This window comes from Gorilla gorilla, chromosome 4, assembly GCF_029281585.2.
Source record: "Gorilla gorilla gorilla isolate KB3781 chromosome 4, NHGRI_mGorGor1-v2.1_pri, whole genome shotgun sequence".
Taxonomy (NCBI): domain Eukaryota; kingdom Metazoa; phylum Chordata; class Mammalia; order Primates; family Hominidae; genus Gorilla; species Gorilla gorilla.
Genome location: NC_073228.2, coordinates 45,678,474 through 45,700,684, shown reverse-complemented (window position 1 = coordinate 45,700,684; position 22,211 = coordinate 45,678,474). Strand labels below are relative to the sequence as shown.

The window sequence follows — 22,211 nt, the reverse complement described above, 5'->3', positions numbered from 1 at the left end:
CTACTTGGGCGGCTGAAGCAGGAGAATCGCTTGAACCTGGGAGGTGGAGGTTGCAGCGAGCCGAGATTGCACCACTGCACTCCAGCCTGGCGACAAAGCGAGACTCCGTCTCAAAAAAATAAAAATAAAATAAAATAAAAAAGAAATCAGAAACTGTTCAAATTCCAATCTATACAAGTGAAACCTACACAGTTAAATATGTCTTAATAGAGAGCTAAAAGCATTAAGTTCTGTCATACTCAACATACTGATGAAAAAAATTTAAACTAAAAGACAGCCTGATCTTTAGAAACTGGCAGAAAAAATAGGGGCTGCATCCAAGACCATTCACAGCAAGTCCATTCTTCCAACAGCTCCCAATTGCTATTTTATGAAAAGTCCAAATTTCCCACCCCAAGGTCCTAGAGTACAGCCAGCTCCCTACCATCAAAAACAATAGCTACCAAAACTCAGTAAAATTAGGCTTGTTATGAAGAGAAGACTGAAGAAATAAAGGTATTTATTTCATCTTGGTATTTGAATGTGAAAACTCCCAGTAGGGTAAGAAAAAAGAATTCTGCCAGAGAAATGATGAAGTGAAACCTCAAACAATTTGGGCTTTTGAGTGCCTACTGTCATCCAGCCACAAAATGAAGCATTTTACATAAGTAATTTAAGCCCAATGATGCAGGCAGTAAGTATTATCTCCATTTTAAGATGAGGAAATTGAGACAGACGAGATTACCTGACTCTCTCAAGGTTTCACCACAGAGCTGTGGTTCAAACCCATGTGTTCTAGTTTTATTACAGTTAAGAAACTGCAAGAGTTTGCCAATTTGTCAAGTGCCAGTCCAAGATAAATGGACACTCTGAGTATCAAAAAAATACATAATCTGCAGATCAAAACACGAAGATACAAACATCTAAGAGTCACCATGGAAGTTGTGGGGCATCCAGTGGTTTTTCTGAAAATCCATGAAGGAAAAGAATAAAGCATTTTTCCAGCCTTTCTTCTACAAACTATATTTCAGGGAAACCAAATATTTGATGAGGGAATTCTTTGTTTAGAAGGATTTTAGCTAATAAATGCAGAGGAATAACAAGATTTAGGAGGGGGAAAAAATCACCATTTTGTGACTTCTAATAAAATAATGGGTCTAGGCAACAGTTTTCAATGGATGCTAAAACGATTAGGTGAAAAGTTGATGGAGAATTTTAATTCAGGGGAATTAGGCTGATACCATCTGAAACCATTTGGCATCATTAAAAATGTGACAACCTGGTGGCTGCCAGGGAGGAAGAGGAGAGGGTGGGGGAAGAACAGAAGTTATAGTTTATGGGTACAAAGTTTTGGTTTTACAAGATGAAAATAGTTATAGAAATGAATGGTGGTGATGGTTGCAGAATATTATGACTGACTATACACTTAAAAATGTTTAAGATAGAGCTGGGTGCAGTGTTGCACACCTGTAGTCCCAGTTATGCAGGAGGCTGAGGTAGGAGAACCACTTGAGCCCATGAGTTCGAGACCAGTCTGAGTAACATATAGAGACCTCATCTTACAAAAACATCACTACCACAAAACAAAACAAAACAAATTGTTAAGATGCTAAATTTTAAGTTATGTGTATTTTACCACAATAAAAAAAAAAATGAGGCCGGGTGCAGTGGCTCATGCCTGTAATCCCAGCACCTTGGGAGGCCCAGGCGGGTGGACCACAAGGTCAGGAGTTCGAGACTGGCCTGGCCAATATGGTGAAACCCTGTCTCTACTAAAAATACAAAAAAACTAGCTGGACGTGGTGGCTCATGCCTATAGTCCCAGCTACTCGGGAGGCTAAGGCAGGAGAATCACTTGAACCCAGGAGGCCGGGGTTGCAGTGAGCCGAGACTGCACCACTGCACTCCAGCCTGGCCAATAGAGGGAGACTCCGTCCCAAAAAAAAAAAAAAAAAAAAAAAAAAAGAACTCAAAGCAGGGACTCAAACAGATACTTGGACATGAATCTTCATAGCAACACTATTCATAATAGACAAAAAGCAGAAGCAACTCAAGAGTCCATCGATAGATGAATGGATAAACAAAATGTGGTATATCCATAAAATAGAATATCATTCAGCCATAAAAGGAATTAAGTTCTGATACATACTACAGCATAGATGAACCTTGAAAACACTGTACTAAGTGAAAGAGGCCAGGCAGCTAAACTTCCAAAGACTAATATACAATTCCACTGAACAGGCAAATTCATAGACAGAGGATAGAATAAAAGCTAATGAGGGGTGGGGGAGAAGAGAATGGGCAGTTATTGCTAATGGATACAAAGTTTCTGTTGGGGATGATGAAAAAATTGTGGAACTGGACAGTGGTGATGGTTGTAAAACACGGTGAATGTACTTAATGCCACTGAATTGTACACTTAAGAATAAACTTGTAAATTTTATATTATATATACTTTGCCACAATAAAAATTTTTTTTAAAATGTCTAAGTGTGACAACCGAACTTCTGTGTTAGGATAGGAAGAATACTTATGAAGTATTCTTGCCCCTGAAATGAACCAAAATCTAATCAAGTCTCTAGAATAAACAACCAGTTCACAGGAAATCCACAGATAGCCAAGCAAGTTAGATGGCACCATATTAAAGTAATCAGCCAAATCCAGAATGTCGAATAAGCAGTTAAAAAAAAAAAAAGGGTGGGGGAGGCCAGGCGAGGTGGCTCACACTATGGTCTCAGCACTTTGGGAGGCCAAGGTGGGCAGATGCTTGAGCCCAGGAGTTTGAGACCAGATTGGGCAACATGGTGAAAATCCATCTCTATAAAAAGTACAAAAAAATTTGCTAGGTGTGATGGTATGCACCTGTGGTCCCAGCTACCTGGGAGGCTGAAGTCAGACAATCGCTTGACTCCAGGAGGCAGAGGTTACAGTGAGCCAAGATTGTGCCACTGCACGAGACCCTGTCTCAAAAAAAAAAAAAAGGCATAGAAAAAGAACAACTGCTGTAGAATAAAAGACTAAAGAGGCAAAACAACAAAATGCACTGTGCGAACTTTGATCCAGATGCAAACAAAGCAGATGTAGAAAAGATGTAGAAAGGATACTTTTTTTTTGTCTTTTTTTTTTTTTTTTTTGAGATGGAGTCTCGCCCTGTCGCCCAGGCTGGGGTGCAATGGCGCAATCTCGGCTCACTGCAACCTCCGCCTCCTGGGTTCAAGAGAATCTCCTGTCTCAGCCTCCCGAGTAGCTAGGATTACAGGCATGCACCACCACGCCTGGCTAATTTTTTTTGCATATTTTTAGTAGAGACAGGGTTTCACCATGTTGGCCAGGCTGGTCTCCAACTCCTGACCTCAGGTGATCCACCAGCCTTGGCTTCCCAAAGTGCTGGGATTACAGGTGTAAGCCACCACACTCAGCCAGGATACATTTGATACAACTGGAGAAATTAGAATAAGGACTAGGTGCTAGATATTAAAGAATTATTATTAATTTTGGAGATGTTATAATAGCATGGAGATTTTATATATATATATATGCCTTATCAGTTGGAAATGAACACTAAAGGACATATGAATAAAAGGCATCATGTCTGGGATGGGCAAAACGCTTATAACTGTTGAGGCTTGGTGATGGGTACATGGGGGTTCGTTATGTTATCCTCTCTGTCTTTGTATTTGTTTTAGATTTTCCACTAAAAAAGTTAAAAAAATAAATGCACTACTTTGAGAAAAAACATTCTAAAATCTATAGCCTGGAAAAGATAACTGCAAATAGAGTTAATTGCCAAAGGTAACAGCTAAAACAATGATATAAAATATAAAGGGACAGTCGACTTGGGTATTTCATCTGGAAAGACTGACGAATATGTAAGTCTTTACTATCAAGTACATGCAGGAGAATCTTCAAAACAAACAGACTCCAAATAAATTCTAAAATGAGAAATCTGTAGATTTCATATGGTTAATATTTTACATGAAAATCGGGGTGTAAAAACTATAGTCAGCCCTCTGTATCCACAGATTCAACCCACCTTGAACCAAAAATATTAAAAAGTAATAACGCAGGCCGGACACGGTGGCTCACGCCTATAATCCCAGAACTTTGGGAGGCCGAGGCGGGTGGATCACCTGAGGTCGGGAGTTCGAGACCAGCCTGACCAACATGGAGAAACCCCGTCTCTACTAAAAATACAAAATTAGCCGGGCGTGGTGGTGCATGCCTGTAATCCCAGCTACTCAGGAGGCTGAGGCAGGAGAACCACTTGAAGCCGGGAGGCGGAGGTTGTGGTGAGCCGAGATCGCGCCACAGGCAACAAGAGTGAAACTCCGTCTCAAAAAATAAATAAATAAGTAAATAAATAAAAATAATAACGCAACAGTAAAAAAAAAAATACAAATAAACAATACAGTCTAACTATATAGCATTTACATGCTAGTAGACATAAGAAGTAATCTAGTAGTGATTTAAAGTAGACAGGGGGGCTGGGCACAGTGGCTCACGCCTATAAGCCCAGCACTTTGGGAGGCCAAGGTGAGCGAATCACCTGAGATCAGAAGTTCGAGACCAGCCTGACCAACATGGTGAAACCCCATCTCTACTAAAAATACAAAAATTGGCCAGGCGTGGTGGTGCATGCCTGTAACCCCAGCTACTTGGGAGGCTGAGGCAGAAGAACCACTTGAACCTGGGAGGCGGAGGTTGCAGGGAGGCAAGATCACACCACTGCACTCCAGCCTGGGCAACAGGGCAAGACTCTGTCTCACAAAAGAAACCTCCCCAGTAAGTACAAACAGACCCTAAGAGAGGAAATGGCTGACAGTGTAAATAGAGCAGAGCACCAGAAGGTATCACTTCAAGCATCCGTCTTTAGAGACATTTCACAGAAACAGTATCGAGGCTACAAACCGAATAATCTTTACCTTTTGTGTTCTGGAAAAAATGCTGCCACAGAGGTCTGATTTTGAAGTGGCTGCCAACATCCCAGACAGCGAAGGTGTTATTTTTATATTCTACTGTCTCCACACAGAAACCTAAATGAAACATGGGGAAAACATTTAATTATGATTTGTGCTGGTTGAACAATTCAAAATAATTTCAACATGCGGATAGTACTTTTAATTTACAAAGCAGCCTGCTAGTCAAAGATCTATAGCCTTCAAAGAGAATGTGCTGGCCCCCTCGCCCATTCATCAGGACAGGTGTCTCAAACCTTCTCTACTCTCCAATCTCTAGCCACGCACCTGCCCTTTCTCTCAGCAGGAGACCATCACAGTGTACTTCAGAGCAGAGAAGCCACCGATGGGAATGACTTCCACTTCCACCATACAGTGTAAAAGCCAGTCTACATCTTTACCCATGCTTTTCTTCCTCCCTCTTGGAACAACAGAAGAAGGTAACTCTCTTCCACCAACTCCCTCCCTCTATGAGCCAGATCCACTCCACCCAGACTGTCTGGAACTTTTTACTATTCCTATTCTCTCCCATATCTGAATATCTCCAATCTGTTCACCTTGGCATGCTTAAGCCTTTTACATCTTTAAAAACAACAAAACAAACCTTTCCTTGATCCCCACATCTTCATCGCACTCTCTTCCTTCACATCTTCACCCTCTATTTGCTTTTTTTTTTTTTTTAAGAGACAGGGCCTTGCTGTGTTGGCCAGGCTGGAGCACAGAGGTACAATCATAGCTCACTGCAGCCTCAAACTCCTGTGCTCAAGGGATCCTCCTGCCTCAGCCTCCCAAGCAGCTAGAACTATAAGCATGAGCCACCATACCTAGCTAAATTTAAAAAATTTTTTGTAGACACAGGGTCTCACTATGTTGCTCAGATTGGTCTAAAACTCCTGAGGTCAAGCAACCTGTCCACTAAGCTTTCTTTGGTCCTCTCACGCAACAGCACCTTAGCTCTGCTCCACCATTGGGTAGCTGGTTTTCACTAAGGTCAGCAGTGATCACCAGGTCAATAAATCTAACACAAGCCTTCTCAGTTCTTCCATAATTTGATCTTCTATCTGACACTACTGCTCACTCCCTCCTTGACACCCTTCCCCAGCTTCCCTTTTCCTTCTATCTCTATGGCTGTACTGTCTCAGTCTCCTTAGTGAACTCAGCCACGTTTAACTGATCCTGCAATGATGGAGTCGCCCTGGCTCTCACTGGCCCCATCCACTCTCCTCTTTCTGCACCCCTCCCTAGGCAATCTCACTCACTCCCACGACTTCATTCCTATCTCTGTACTAACTCTGAGATTTATATCCCCCAACCTAGCCCTCTCTCCTGAGCTTCAGGCTCATAATCTAACAGCTTTGGCAAATGTCTTCAAGGCCCCAAAACAAGGTGATCAGTCAAAAATGGAATTTAAGGTCCCTACCCCCAACCTCCTCCTCTGCTAGTTATCCCATCATTGACTTCGTTCCACAAGCTGATAGCCTGAGAGGTGCCCTGGAAACATCCAATGCTTGCACCCCTAGAACCCTACTACCACACCTTATCAATTCAACCCCTTCAACAACTAATAGTCACCCTAACCCAACAGACCATCATTTCTAGCCTCAATTCCTGAAACCATATAACTAATTTTACCTCAACCACTCTCCCTCTCTCCATCCGGTCACCATCTTCTAATCAAAGCAATAGCTTAAAAACATAGTGTGGTCATGTCATTTCTCTACACATTTATGTTTGATTGGAATATTTTCAAACTTAAAAAAGAAAGAATAATCGCCCCAAAAAACAAAATTAAAAATTAAAAAAAAAAGAAAGAATAGGCCGAGCACAGTAGCTCACACCTGTAACCCCAGCACTTTGGGAGGCTGAGGTGGGCAGATTGCTTTGAGCTCAGGAGTTTGAGACCAGCCTGGGCAACATGGTGAAACCCTGTCTCTACAAAAAAACACAAAGATTAGCCAGGCATTGGTGCCGTGTGCCTATAGTCCCAGCTACTTGGGAGGCTGAGACAGGAGAACTGCTTGAACTCGGGAAGCAAACATTGCAGTGAGCTGAGATCACGCCACCGCACCCCAGCCTGGATGACAGAATAACATCCAAGAAAGAAAAGAAAGAAAAGAGGGAGAGAGAGACAGAGATGGGAGGGGAGGGGAGGAAGGAAAGGACAGAAAAGGGAGGAAGGGAGGGAGGGAGGGAGGGAGAGAGGGAGGAAGGGAGGAAGGGAGGAAGGAAGGAAGGAAGGAAAGGAAAAGAAGGAAAGATGTCCCCTTAGCGGCTTCCCACGCCCAAATCCCAAACATGACTGTCAAGACCCAAGCAAGCTGGGTCTGCTCACCTTCCAAACCTCAATTCTAGTCATGCCTTATTTTAGTGAGAGACACTCGTTACATTGCAACAATCTAAATTCTTGCTAAATAAATAAATACAATGCCATTCCAATCCTATAATGATGGTAGGGGCAGGGGCAGGAAACTTAGCAAAATTATCTAAAATTTAACCTGGAGAAATAAACAAGTAAGCATAACCAGGAAATCTCTGAAAATGAGTAATGAATTATTTTTAAGGATATGCCAAGCCCTAGTAACACTTGAATAGAGTTCAAATATAAATGCAACAGGTAGTTGCCCAGAAAAAGACACACATACCAGTGAGAATTTAGTATGTAACAAAGAAGGCATTTCAAATCAGCATGGAAAAATTATTCAATAAATGACATTGAACAACTGTCTACCCCAGCACCGTCCAATACATAGTCACTAGCCATTTGTGACTATTTGTTTATGTTTTTGTTTTATTTTGTTTTGTTTTTGAGACAGAGTCTCGCTCTTGTCACCCAGGCTGGAGTGTATGGTGCGATCTCGGCTCACTGAAACCTCCGCCTCCCGGATTCAAGTGATTCTGCTGCCTCAGCCTCCCAAGTAGCTGGGATTACAGGCACCTGCCACCATGCCCATTTTGCAATTTTAGTAGAGACGGGGTTTCACCATGTTGGCCAGGCTGGTCTCGAACTCCTGACCTCAGGTAACCCGCCTGCCTCAGCCTCCCAAAGTGCTGAGATTACAGGCGTGAGCCACCATGCCCGGCCTATTTATTTTTTGAGACACAGTCTTGCTCTGTAACCTAGGTTGAAGTGCAATGGTGCAATATCAGCTCACTGCAACCTGTGCCTCCCGGGCTCAAGTGATTCTCCTGCCTTAACCTCCCGAGTAGCTGGGATTACAGGTGCATGCCACTACTAATTTTTGTATTTTTAGTAGATATGGGGTTTCACCACGTTGGCCAGGCTGATCTCGAACTCCTGGTCTCAAGTGATCTTCCCACCTCAACCTCCCGAAGTGCTGGGATTATAGGCATAAGCCACTGCGCCTGGCAACGTGGCTATTTAAACTTAAAGTTAAAATCAAAAATCAATCAATAAATAAAAATAAATAAAAAATAAACTTAAAGTTAAATACAATTAAAAGTTCAGTTCCCGGCTGGACACAGTGGCTCATGCCTGTAATCCCAACACTCTGGGGGGCCAAGGTGGACGGATCACCTGAGGTCAGGAGTTCGAGACCAGCCTGGCCAACAGGGTAAAACTCCGTCTCCACTAATAATACAAAAATTAGCCGGGTGTGGTGGCGTGCACCTGTAATCCCAGCTTCTCAGGATGCTGAGGCAGAAGAATGACTTGAACCCAGGAGGCAGATGTTGCAGTGATCTGAGATCGCGCCACTGCACTCCAGCCCGGGTGACAGAGCAAGATTCCATCTCAAAAAACAAAAAAGTTCAGTTCCTCAGTTGCATTAGCCACATTTCAAGCACATGAACAGTCACATGGCTATTGGCTACGACACTAAACAGCACAGACACAGAACATTTTAATCACTGCAGAAAGTGCCTCCTGGGCAGCACTGGCTTATCCATTTGAAAAATTTAACCAAATTACTACCTTACACACAACCATCTTATAACTCGAACATTCTCCTCAATCGATGCAATCTCTGCAGCTACTGCCCAAGTTGAAAGTTGATCATTTGGAGACCAGGTGCGGTGGCTCACGCCTGTAATCCCAGCACTTAGCCGGGCAGATCATTTGAGGTCAGGAGTTCCAGACCAGCCTGCCCAACATGGTGAAACCCTGTCTCTACCACAAATACAAAAATTAGGCTTGCATGGTGGTGAACGTCTGTAATTCCAGCTACTCAGGAGGCTGAGGCATGAGAATCGCCTGAACCCAGGAGGCGGATGTTGTAGTGAGCCAAGATCGCGCCACTGTACTTCAGCCTGGGGTGACAGAGCGAGACTCCATCTCAAAAAAAAAAAAAAAAAAAAGAAAGTTGATCATTTGAGTCCTGTGCCTAATTCAATATTCAGAACAGAACAGTAGTAATGTTCACATGCCACCTGTGGGGTGTATCCTCAGTCAGAAGTTTGGATCTAGAGGCAGTTCACAAGGCAAAGATTCAGTTCTGTCAAAACTCGCTTTGTAAATCTCTTAACAAGCCCATAAAACACAGTGCTGGTTCACAGTAAGAGCAGCGCAGCCAGCTTGTCTATTTCTCTAGCTGGACATCATCTCAAGCAGTTGGTTTGAGCCAGAGTGAAGAAAAGAAATCACACTCCATCTCTAAGCACTGGGAGCGTACTTGGTGTAGAGAGCTGAGATGCTGCCACTAAGGAAGGCCAGCTGGAACAGAGGCTGACTGAGGAGGCACCAGCAGATTCCCAGCTCCCACCTCAGCCTTCTACTGGGACACTAGCTGCGAGGAATGGGGGGCAGAACTACCCTCCCTGTTTTGCCCATTATCTTTTTCTTTTTTGCCAAGCAGATGGGGTTAAATTTGCTTAGCCTCCATGTGTTCACATGTCTCCCTTGTGAACCTAAGAATGTGCAAGCCACTAGAAAAGGATACATAACCTGGCCAGGTGCGGAGGCTCATGCCTGTAATCCCAGCACTTTGGGAAACCATGGCGGGAGGATCGCTTGAGCCCAGGAGTTCAAGACCAGCCTAGGCAACATGGCAAAACCCCGTCTCTACTAAAAATACAAAAATTAGCTGGGCATGCTGGTGCACGCCTGTAGTTCCAGCTACTCAGGAGGGAGATGGAAGGATCACTTGAGCCCAGGAAGTTGAGACTGCAGTGAGCAGAGATGTACCACTGCACTCCAGCCTGGGTGACAGAGTCAAAAAAAAAGAAAAGGATATATAATATAACCTGGTTTTTGGCCTCTAAAAATGTATGCTCATGGAGTAGACAAGATTTTTAAAAAGAATTATTCAATAACATAAGAAGCATGTAAAAATAAAACATATTTCTCTGGTGAAACAGAACCTAAAAAATATATATAACATACTAAATTGTAAACTGGAATTGCCACAGGTCTTTCATTAACTTACCTACTGTAGGGACAGCAGCCACAGTCTCCCCCAGCTTCAATTTATACAAGATGGTGGTTTTTCCAGCTGTATCCAAACTCAATATAAGAATCCGCATCTCTTTTTTCCCAAGTAGACTTTTAAAGAGCTTTTCAAAAATGTTTCCCATTGTAATTTAATCGAATTCTGTAACATGATAAGAAAAGCAAGCCAAATAATTGTTCTCTGCAGAGATATAGAAGCAACACGCAGAAAATACAAGTGTCAATTAGAAATGGCTCCCAGGAAAAATTCAACAATTTTAGGTACACTTTGGCCAATGAGTAGTGAGTCTTGTCTTCAAAGGGAAACTCAACTAAACCTTTCCATGCCTTACCAGAAAATTCTATTTTCCACTGCAGCATCCAAGTGGGATACGCAACATAGCCTCAGCACTGCTATGACAGTGGCAGCCTTTAGTCATTTAGTATAGAAGTACAAGGCCAGGCACGGTAGCTCACGCCTGTAATCCCAGCACTTTGGGAGGCCAAGGTGGGTGGATCACCTGAGGTCATGGGTTCAAGACCAGCCTGGCCAACATGGTGAAACCCCGTCTCTACTAAAAACACAAAAATTAGCTGGGCACGGTGGTGCACGCCTGTAGTACCAGCTACTCAGGATGCTAAGGCATAGGAATCGCTTGAACCTGGGGAGGCAGAGGTTGCAGTAAGCCAGGACCACGCCACTGCACTCTAGTCTGGGCAACAGAGCAAGACTGTCTCAAAAAATTAATTAATTAATTAATTAATTTTTTTAAAAAAACAGAAGTACAGAAGCAATGATACAACAAATACAACTATACCTCATTCTAAACTCTACTGAAATGAGAATTTATGAAACAGAGAAGCTGTTTATTTTATGCAATATAAAACAAAGTCTTTAAGACAGGTTAAACAACAATATCCCTTGGAAACGTAGTGGTTCCTTATGGCTAGCAGACACCTTGGAAATAACCTAAGAAATTTCAGAGGCAAAGAAATTCAGCGTTGGGAAGCTTCACTGCCAAGAGAGATAACTTGGCAGAGCTGAGGAGGCACCACAGCATCCAGTTTTCGTTTGAGTTTTTTGTTTTGTTTTGAGACAGGGTCTCGCTCTGTCACCCAGGCTGGAGTGCAGTGGCGCAATCATGGCTCACTGCAACCTCAACCTCCCCATCTCAAGCAATCCTCCCACCTCAGCCTCTGGAGCAGCTGCGACCACAGGCATACGCCACCTCGCTCAGCTAATTTTTGTATTTTTTGTGGAAATGAGGTCTCACTATATTTCCCAGGCTAATCTCGAACCCCTGGGCTCAAGTGATCTTCCCACCTCAGCCTCCCAAAGTGCTGGGATTACAGGCGTGAGCTACCAGGCCCAGCCAGTATCCAGTGTTCTATTGCTGTAACTATCACCTTACTCTCAACCAGTTCTTAGAACTTTTTATTTAAAGTATAATTTACATACAGATATAAACATACACGATAACTGTAAAGTTCAATACATTTTCATGAGCCAAACACACCTATGTAACCAAATCAAGAAAAGATGATTTATCAGGCTGGGCACAGTGGCTCATGCCTGTAATCCCAACACTTTGGGAGACCAAGGTGGGCGGATCACCTGAGGTCAAGAGTTCGAGACCAGCCTGGCCAAAATGGTGAAACCCCGTCTCTACTAAAAATACAAAAATTAGCTAGGTGTAGTGGCACACACCTGCAGTCCCAGCTACTCAGAAGGCCAAGGCACAAGAATCACTTGAACCTGGGAGGTGGAGGTTGAAGTGAGCCAAGATTGGGCCACTGAACTCCAGCCCAGGGCAACAGAGTGAGACTCCATCTCAAAAAAAAAAAAAAAAAAAAAAAATGATTATCAGACCAATTCTCCTTGTGCCTCCTCCCAGTCATTACTCCATAAAACGTAATCACTATATTGACTTCTAACAGCATAAATGTTCAATATTTTATTTTTCAGTAGAAATCATGGTAGGTTATATAAAGTAAGTCAATAGTAAAGTCAGACTAACTTACAGAAATTTACAGTCTCTTTGAGATCAGCCTACTTGAAATGTGAGCTTGACATTCTAAGTAAAGACTTACAAGCAGTGCCGGGTCTACACCTCTAACTAAGCTCTTGGAAGTCTGTAAAGATCTTCAGACCAGGCAGGGTGGCTTACCCCTGTAATTCCAGCACTTTGGGAGGCTGAGGCAAGAGGGTCACTTTAGTTTTTGCTTACTGAGATAACAGAAGACAAAGGAGGATTGCTTAAGGCCAGGAGTACAAGACCAGCCTGGGCAACATAGCGAGACCCTGCCTCTATTTTTAAAAATAATAAAACAAAAAAAAATTCAAAAAGAAAAAGACATACATCCTTGTTCCAGAGACTGTGATTTATTTTCTTTTTAAATTGCTAACCAAAGAAAGCTTTACTCCTGGGCAGGAGAGGAGGAAGACACAAGGAGGATAGCCAATCTCCCATTCATTCGGACTCTGGTAACCACAGAGCGGAGGTAACCAAATCCCACAGGCCTCACCGCTGAAATTCAACAGTGGCCAGCAGTAGCTTAATATCATGGATTACGCCCAAGTACACAACATTCCTTTCTAGGATGAGAGAAAGCGAGCACAGAATTTATCCTGTTCACAAATGTGGCGTAAGTGACCAAAGAATGATAAATGTTTTAATCATTCAAAGAAAGTCCATTATAGGTCTATAAAAGTCCAGTGCATTGCAGCACTCAAAATCTTGCCGGGCGACAAAACTAGAGATTCCTTTTCTTTGTTTCGAAAAACAAATCTCACAGATGAGGAGACTTTTCAGGAACACGCTGGGGGAGGGAAGGTACTTCCCGCTCAGATGCCCCTTGAGGCAGCTAGTCCCAATTCCCCCTGCCAACCGCACAGACACACCACCTTGACCTCCCTCTCCCTTCTCTTTCCTCTTATTGCTACTCATGTGCCCCAGGCGCCCGTGGTCCTGACACCCCTGCGCCGCTGGAGACCCCTCTGAGGTAAGATGGCTCCGACTACAGGGCCTTTTTGGCACGCTCAGTCTCCCAGCCCCAAGCGCCAAAAGTGCATTAGGGAGAAACGTCGGCACGACGTCAAGGGCGCGAACGAGCGTGGTGGCCCAGGTGAGCGTGCGCGGCAGCCAGGCACGCCCGGCTTCCGGGGAAGGACGCCCCTTTTTTGCCCCGGCTGCCAGGCCGCTCCTTCTCAACTTGTGCGCCCCTGGAAGAGCAAAGAGAGGGCCCTGCGTGGAACCTATGAAGCCTCTTTCGGTTCCTCGCTGCTCCGGCCCTAGAGAGGGCGAAGAAGGAACAGCGGAGCCCAATCCCTTTCCGAAAGCCACCGCCGCCCTCCAGTTTCTGGCCCGCAGACGAAGTGGAGATCCAGCCAGGTCTTGAGTGCTGCCGCCCCGTCCCTGCAGCCGGAGACTCACCTGTTGCCACTCAAGGTACCGCTACCTACATCACCGCCGACTCCGCGGCCTTTAGGATTTCGGCTCAGTTCAGCTAAACCACGACAGGCGTGGGGGCAGGAACAGCAACCAACCAATCACCCACCGCCTCCTGGAGCTTTTGCACCAATGAGCTCGAAGTTTTGTGAGTGACGACATATCTGGCCAATGCAAAGAAGAGTAAGGGCCTGGGAGGGAGGGAGCGCCGTAGGCGACGCCATGAAGCTCTGGCAATACCATGTTCATCTTCAAATCACAGTTAAACGAATTCTGGCGAGACACGCCCACGTCCCCCACCCCCGATGCCATGTGCGACCAATCAGAAAAGCAAAAGGATTGTCTATTTGCACGGCCAATCAGCTGGGAAAATCGCCGAGGTTTGAGCTAACCTCGGAGCGTTCACACCAACCGGGAGGGGACATGTGGGCCGGGCCAAGTTAATAGTGCCATGGAAGGAAATTTACCGCGGTTGAGTTAAACGTAGACATTAGTTTGGGGCGGTGTTCCGCGTAGGAAATACCACACACTGACACTGAAATTAGGCATAAGGAAGTTTTCCTATTCCGCCTGAGGCTAGACTGCCCTCCCACCTCTACACAGATTTTCAAGTTGGGGAAAATACTGGCCACCCGCACCTCGTTAAGACGTCGCAGAACCAGTCCTCGTTTCCGAGAAATGCTTTCTATAGTCAGTTCCCTAAATGCCCAACTTGTTAGCTAAAAAGGTTACAAACGCCTGTAAATGGTACATAACTGAAATCATCAGAATAACAAACATCTATTAAACATATACTATGTGCCAGAAACTATATCAAGAACTTTAGCAGGCCCGGCGCGGTAGCTCACGCCTGGAAGGCCAAGGCTTTGAGCTAGGAGTTCGAGACCAGCCTGAGCAACACGGCAAAACCCCATCTCTGCAAAAAAAACAAATTTAAAATTAGCCAGGCATGGTAGCGGCTGTAGTCCCAGCTACTCGGGAGGCTGAGGCAGGAGGATCACTTGAGCCCAGGAGGTAGAGGCTGCAGAGAGCCGTGATCACGCCACTGCACTCCAGCCTGGGCGACAAAGCGAGACCCTGTCTCAAAAAACACGAACAAAAAAAGTTAGAAGATACTGCTAGAATTGACTAAATAAATAAATAAATAAGAAAAACAATGTTACCTGCAGGACCGTAACGCCCAGTGAATTACAAACTATTATCCCTGGCCAGACGTGGTGGCTCACACCTGTAATTCCAGCACATTGGGAGGCCGAGGCGAGCAGATCACCTGAGGTTGGGAGTTCGAGACCAGCCTGACCAACATGGAGAAACCCCATCTCTACTAAAAATATAAAATTAGCCGGGCGTGGTGGCACACGCCTGTAATCCCAGCTACTTGGGAGGCTGAGACAGGAGAATTGCCTGAACCTGAGAGGCAGAGGTTGCAGTGAGCCAACATCGTGCCACTGCACTCCAGCCTAGACGATAAAGCAAGACCCTGTCTCAAAAAAAAAGAAAGAAAAGAAACTATTATCCCTGCTGTTTTACAGAAAAATATTAAGTAGCCTGGGTCTGTCCCACTCCCACACCTTAATCTTTTTCTTTCTTTTTCCTTTTTTTTTTTTTTTTTTTTGAGACAGGGTCTCACTCTGTCGCCCAGGCTGGAGTGCAGTGGTGCGATCTCGGCTCGCTGCAACCTCTGCTTCCCAGGTTCAAGTGATCCTCCTGCCTCAGCCTCACAAGTAGCTGGCATTACAGGCATGTGCCACTGCGCCTGCCTAATTTTTGTATTTTTAGTAGAAACGGGGTTTCACCATGTTGGCCAGGCTGGTCTTGAACTCCTGGCTTCAAGTGATCCACCCACCTCAGCCTCGCAAAGTGCTGGGATTACAGGCATGAGCCACCGCGCCTGGCCACCTTAATCTTTTTAAGCAAATACAGAATGGAAACTGCCCTCACAGGATTAAGGAGAGTTACAAGCCAGGCTTTAGGCAGCGTTATATATAGTTAGCTGTTATCCAGGGTGCACAAGTGTACTTTGACCCACTTCCCTGCAGCTGCTAACTCACTGAACATCACTCCACGTGCTAGACCACCTGCTACCTGTTTCTCCATGGTTCTTACCATGAGTAAGAATTTCTGACGCTAGACTCATAAGATCGTTTTGCCCAAGAACGGGTTGTTTTTCAGATCCTGAATTCTGACGTCCCCCACCAAGGAACCCACTCAGCACAAGAATGAGGTTTCTTGGTCTCCCTGTCTCATGACTTCGCCCTTCACCTCTTGACCAATCATCGATCCCCACACTGCAGCCCCTGTCCAGAGGACTTAAAAACCCTGCCCCCCAAACCTCTCAGGGAGGTGGATTTGAGGCTTCTTCCCATCTCCTCATTCAGATGCCCTATGATTATTAAACTCTTTCTTTGCTGCAGCCAGGTGTCTCTGTATGCTGACTCACTGTGCATTGAGCAAACAAAACTATTAAATTACAGTACTACTTACTCTTCTAATTACAGTGCTTATATGTATGAGGGTTAATATAAATACATATGACTCCTTAAAAATTAAAGTATGTTTTTTCTGACTATAAAAATTATACATAACCGGGTGCAGTGGCTCACACCTGTAATCCCAGCACTTTGGGAGGCCGAGGCGGGCGGATCATGAGGTTAGATCAAGACCATCATGGCCAACATGGTGAAACCCCGTCTCTACTAAAAATACAAAAATTAGCTGGGCATGGTGGTGCATTCCTGTAATCCCAGCTACTTGGGAGGCTGAGGCAGGAGAATTGCTTGAACCCGGGAGGCGGAGGTTGCAGTGAGCCGAGATCAAGCCACTGCACTGGGTGCAGAGCCTGGGTGACAGAGTGAGACTCTGTCTCAAAAAACAACAACAACAACAAAAAACTCATGCTAGTTTAATTTTCATTTCTTTGATGACTTGCTATTTTTCCAAATGTTTACTAGTATTTTTATTTCATCTATTAGAAATGATATATTCATGTCCTACTGACTTCCAAGGGAAAGATAGAAAGTTGTTTTGCCAGGAACTATGAAGGTTGTTTGAATGGAGTCATCATAACCTAAAAAAAAGGTGAAATAACGAAGGTGAGATTTTTACTTACCATTGTTTGTTCCTACAGAAGGAATGCTGGAGCTGATAATTATGAGAATTTATCCTTCCATCCCTCATAGCCTAAGAATATTCATTATTTTCCCAATATCTGCACTGAGTCTGTAAACCAAAATGTATCTGAGACATGTCTCAATCAATTTACAAGTTTATTTTGCCAAAATTAAGGATGCTCACCTGGGAGACAGGCCTGTGCCTTTTTCCAAAGGTGATTTTGAGGGATTTAGTTTTGTTTGTTTGTTTGTTTTTGAGACAGAGTCTCACTCTATTGCCCAGGGTGGAGTGCAGTGGTACAATCTTGGCTTGCTGCAACCTCCACCTCCCAGGTTCAAGTGATTCTCATGCCTCAGCCTCCCAAGTAGCTGGGATTAACAGGCGCGTGCCACCACTTCTGGCTAATTTTTGTGTTTTTAGTAGAGACGGGGTTTCACCATGTTAGCTAGGTTGGTCTCCAACTCCTGACCTCAGGTGATCCGCCCACCTCAGCCTCCCAAAGTGCTGAGATTACAGGTGTGAGTCACCGCGCCCGGCCAGAAGGATTTAATATTTTATTTATTTATTTATTTATTTATTTATTTATTTATATTTATTTTTTTATTTTTGAGACAGAGTCTTGCTCTGTCACCCAGGCTGGAGAGCAGTGGCACAATCTCGGCTCACTGCAACCTCCGCCTCCTGGGTTCAAGCCATTCTCCTGGCTCAGCCGCCCCAGTAGCTGGGATTACAGGCACACACCACCATGCCCGGCTAATTTTTGTTGTTTTTAGTAGAGACGGGGTTTCACCATGTTGGCCAGGCTCGTCTCGAACTCCTGACCTTATGATCCACCTGCCTCGGCCTCCCAAAGTGCTGGGATTACAGGCGTGAGCCACGGTGCCCGGCAAGGATTTAATATTTAAAATGGAAAAGCAGGCTGGAAGGGAAAGAAGGAGAGTATGGTCACATTACTGAATTCACATGTTGCAAGAGACAAGGAGCAAGTAGGGGAATAGTCAATTATGTATTACTCTCGTGCTTACCATAAGATAAGGTGGACATAGAGTAGTTAGCTGCAGTCAGTCCTGCTTAGGAATGAAAGGAAAGGCAACTTCTTGCATGACTCAGCTTTCAGCTTAATTTTTTTTCTTTTGGCAGAATGAATTGGGGTCCCAAGTTTTTATTTTCCTTTCACAAGCCTCTGAATAAACAAAGTTCCTGCCCACATGGCATTCAATTGCTAAACAATTATAATCACATGAATACATACACATATACGTATATGTTTTATATATATATATATATAAAATATATATATTTAATACGTATGGCCGGGTGCAGTGGCTCACACCTGTAATCCTAGCACTTTGGAAGGCTGAGTTGGGTAGATTGCTTGAGCCAAGGAGTTCAAGACCAGCCTGGTCAACATGGTGAGACCCAATCTCTACAAAAAATACAAAATACAAAAATTAGCTGGTCATGGTGGTGTGCACCTGTAGCCCCAGCTACTCAGAAGACTGAGATGAGAGGAATGCTTGAGCCTGGAAGGCAGAGGTTGCAGTGAGCCAAGATAGTGCCACTGCACTCCAGCCTAGGAGACAAAGTGAGACTCTGTCTCAAAAAACAAACAAACAAAATACATTCATATAGAGAGAGAAAAAGAGGGAGAATTTTATAATGATATGCATGAGGAATGTATAGGGGAAGAGGCTAAAAATAGGCCGAACTTACTAGTGAATATATTCAGGAGGTAGGACTGTGATTGTTTTTAAGTGATCGAGGGAAAATAGTGTACTGATTTTAAAATGGAAAACTCAACTTATTTTTTAAAAATTAAAACTCTGACAATTAAGAGGGAGGTTTAATTGAAATCACAGTGGCTGCTCAGGGGAAGTCTATAAATCTCGAACTGCAACGACTCAATAAGCATGAATTGCTTGTGATGATATTGATTTAATAGAGTTATTTTTTCCTTAATAGAAAACACATCTTATCAATATAATGTTATTTGTAAAGCATGGAAAGGACAAAGTGCTCTTGGGAGAAGTAGAAAGAGAATTTCACTCTGAGAAACCTATTTGGAGAAAGCTCCTCATCTCTGGCTTAGACTTTAAAATTAGTTAATAGTGTAATTAGGGATAGTTGTAGTAATAGTGGTATTGGTATGGTAGTTAGAGTTTAAGTGTCACACAGAATACCCAGACCACCTTCCCACAAGTGCCACTAAACTTATTCTTCTAATCAAACCTCTGCTCAAGTGATGTCTTCTTCCTCTCTTGGAAAGCTGTGTTCCTTACCTCAGAAACAGCCCTCCATAAACCTGCCCTTAAGAGAATCCTTGGCCAGGCACAATGATTCACGCTTGTAATCCCAGCACTTTGGGAGGCCAAGGCGGGTGGATCTCTTGAGGTCAGGAGTTCGAGAGCTGTCTGGCCATCATGGTGAAACCCTGTCTCTACCAAAAAATAAACATTAAAAATAAAAAAACTAGCCAGGTATGGTGGTGCATGCCTGTAATCTCAACTACTTGAGAGGCTGAGGCAGGAGAATCGCTTGAACCTGGGAGGCAGAGGTTGCAGTGAGCTGAGATCGTTCCACTGCACTCCAGCCTGGGCAACAGAGCAAGACTCCATCTCGAAAAAAAAAAAAAGAGAGAGAGAGAGAATCCTTAAGACACACCTTCTTGGATGCCCTCCTGAGAAATGTCAAGAGTAGCCAATATAGTCACCCCAGTCGGCTGTGGTGTGTGGGCCTCTAGTGTTTTAAGGTTCTAGGCAACTTAGCCCCTCCCAGGAGATGCTGATTTACTTTTCTCAAGATGCATAAAGTCTCATCACACCAATATCTGAAAAATCTCTTTTCAAAGAGATGCAGGCAGCCTTCCAGCCCCATGATGTTAATACACAGGGTTAGGCAGCCTGGCAAGTGCACTGGGGCCCCCACTGAAGGATCATCTGGTTTCCATAGCAACAGTCCTTCCTTTCCACGGAGGATTCTATCATCTCTCCTGCCCACTCAGGCTTTCCAGAATGAATTGTTTTTTGTGACTATAGGTGTTTGTCCTTGATCCTGCAAAGAGAAAAGACATATTCATTTAAAACAAACACCCCCCACCCCGCCCCGCAACTGACTGCAGCTAGAATACTGCATTGCATCAGCTGGTCTTCCTTTCATTTAAAAATTCCATGTCCTTTCTCCATTTTGCTCCGTTCTCTAGCTTTATTCATCATTTTAGAAAACAGGTTTCTCTGACAGAAAACAAACAGATGGCAACTCCATCATCCTAAAACTGGCTGTGACGGGGCTCTAAAATTAAGTGTTCACGGGGCTCCCAGAAAGCCTAGGCTTGCATGGTATGTGTGGCTGACCTGTGAGTTATGATTGGAGGGGCAAGAGAAGGCTTTCTATACACAGATGGCTCCCCATACAGTGTCACAGTCTCTGAAGTGTTGCCTTTTGAGGTTTGTTTTCTTAGGTTAGGCACTGCTGTCCTGTCAGTATTTTCCTAAATTGCCAATACTCCTGGGAAGAGTAATACGTTAGGTTACTAATACTGAAAGAACTTGGGAAAGAGAGGAGGGGGTGCAGCGGGAAGGGAATAAAAGGGGCTCTGAAGACCACCTTTGTGTGCTTCACAGTGACATCTTCTGCAAGAGGGGAAGTGCAGGTCTTCATCTCTCTCTTTGTCTCTCTCTGTCTCACACACACACACACACACACACACACACACACACACTGCAGGACGCCTTCTGACAATTACAATACAGTAGTGAATTCACTGAACAGGACTGTTCCCTGAAACACCTACATACAATCCCGCTGGAAGACCTTTGAAACAGCCCTGCAGTGACTAAAAACTCTGTCCCCAGTGCCACTTGTTTAACCCTACAGTTTCCACAGACTAAAGGTAGTTTTCCTTTGGTTAATATGAAAACACCAAATAGTCAGATTGCTTTGTTAAATAAAGTGGATTACGGTGAATCTGTTCACTTCTATGTTTTATATTGCCCTCACTCCACAAATCACAGAAGATATTTATTTTTCCCCCAGTTAAATTCTGTTACCACAACCATTACAAACAAATGTCTATATAACCAAAATGTTAGTCAGCCCCATTCCAATGGAGCACATTTTAAGTGATGTTTAATGGGACATAATTTGAACATAAAATTCTATCTGTGCACTGTTTTCAAGTCTTTGAATCAGGCCTCCACCTATAGATGTTGGTTACCTATCAGGGAGCAACAGGTGATGCTAAGGATCACTTTGTAAAAACCAGGAATCACATCCCTGTAACTGACAGGAAACTGACTATATTCATCAGGGTTCTCCAGAGAAATAGAACTAACAGAATGTGTATATACATAGGAGGAAATTTCGTTTAAGGAATTGACTCGTGTGATTGTGGAGACTTTGGGAGCCCAAAATCTGATGGGAGAAGCTGGCATGCAGGAGGCCCAGGGAAGAGTTACAGTTCTAGTCCACAGGTAACCTGCTAGAGAATTCCTTCTTGTTCTGGATGAGTTTGGCCTTTTGTCTATTCAGGCTTTCAAGTGATGGGATGAGGCCCACCTACATTATGGAGGGCAACCTTCTTTACTCAAAGTCTACAGATTTAAATGTAAATCTCATCCAAAAACACCCTCACAGAAACATCCAGAATAATATTTGATCAAGTATCTGGGCAACATGGCCAAGCCAAGTTGACACAGAATTAACCATCACACTGGATCACAAGGGCTGTGTTCAGCAAGAACTGACCTTGGTCAAACCCTGCCCCTGCCCTTATGCCCCACTCTTCTTCATTCTGGGTCCTGCTATTTCCATTTTATCATGTCTTCATCTTCTTTCCCCACCTTTCAGGTACCTTTCCTCTCTGACCCTATCCCTAGACTCACCTCCTACCCCCCACTCAAAGCCCTTCCTTCCTTAAAAAATGATGTTAGTCATTACACTTTAGGATTTAAATTAATCATTCTGTTAGCCGTCTTACTAACTTTCTCACTGTGAAAGGAAAGCATATTAAAAGAATTTCAGGGATCGATGAAGAGCTGAGGGAGGTATTTTTCTAGGAAGAGAAAGTGACTAACAGAAATCAAGACAAAGGGGGACAATCAGATTTTTCAGATGACAGAAAGCAGGTAAACTCTAGAGATCTAGAGAACTAGCAAATGGTCTCTTCAGGGTGTCATCATTGCAGTAAATGAGCTCTAGCTATTTCTGTCTTTATTCTTCAGGGTATTCAAGATTGCAGTTACTTAGGAGAGACAGAGCATCTGACTGATTGAACTTGGGTTCTGTACTCACTCCTGGGCCAGGGGGAGCCAGGGTACCTGGTCTGACAATCCTTCC

At 44.0% G+C, this 22,211-nt stretch overlaps 1 protein-coding gene across 4 annotated transcripts in view; it reads right to left on the bottom strand.

Moving 5' to 3' along the window:
- LOC101135882 (ADP-ribosylation factor-like protein 17) overlaps window positions 1–13,888 on the bottom strand; it is a 52,166-nt gene extending 38,278 nt beyond the window's left edge. For 3 of the 4 annotated variants that reach the window (XM_063705794.1, XM_031011090.3, XM_063705793.1), the window contains exons 1-3: window positions 13,752–13,874; window positions 10,316–10,480; window positions 4,902–5,012 (exon numbers count right to left, since the gene is read on the bottom strand). In XM_063705794.1, coding sequence (XP_063561864.1) covers window positions 4,902–5,012; window positions 10,316–10,463 — 259 coding nt within the window. In that variant the 5' untranslated portion in view covers window positions 10,464–10,480; window positions 13,752–13,874. Of the gene's footprint in view, window positions 1–4,901; window positions 5,013–10,315; window positions 10,481–13,751 lie in introns of all 4 variants that reach the window. The other variant, XM_063705792.1, reaches the window with a different exon arrangement.
- Window positions 13,889–22,211: the final 8,323 nt, after the last annotated feature.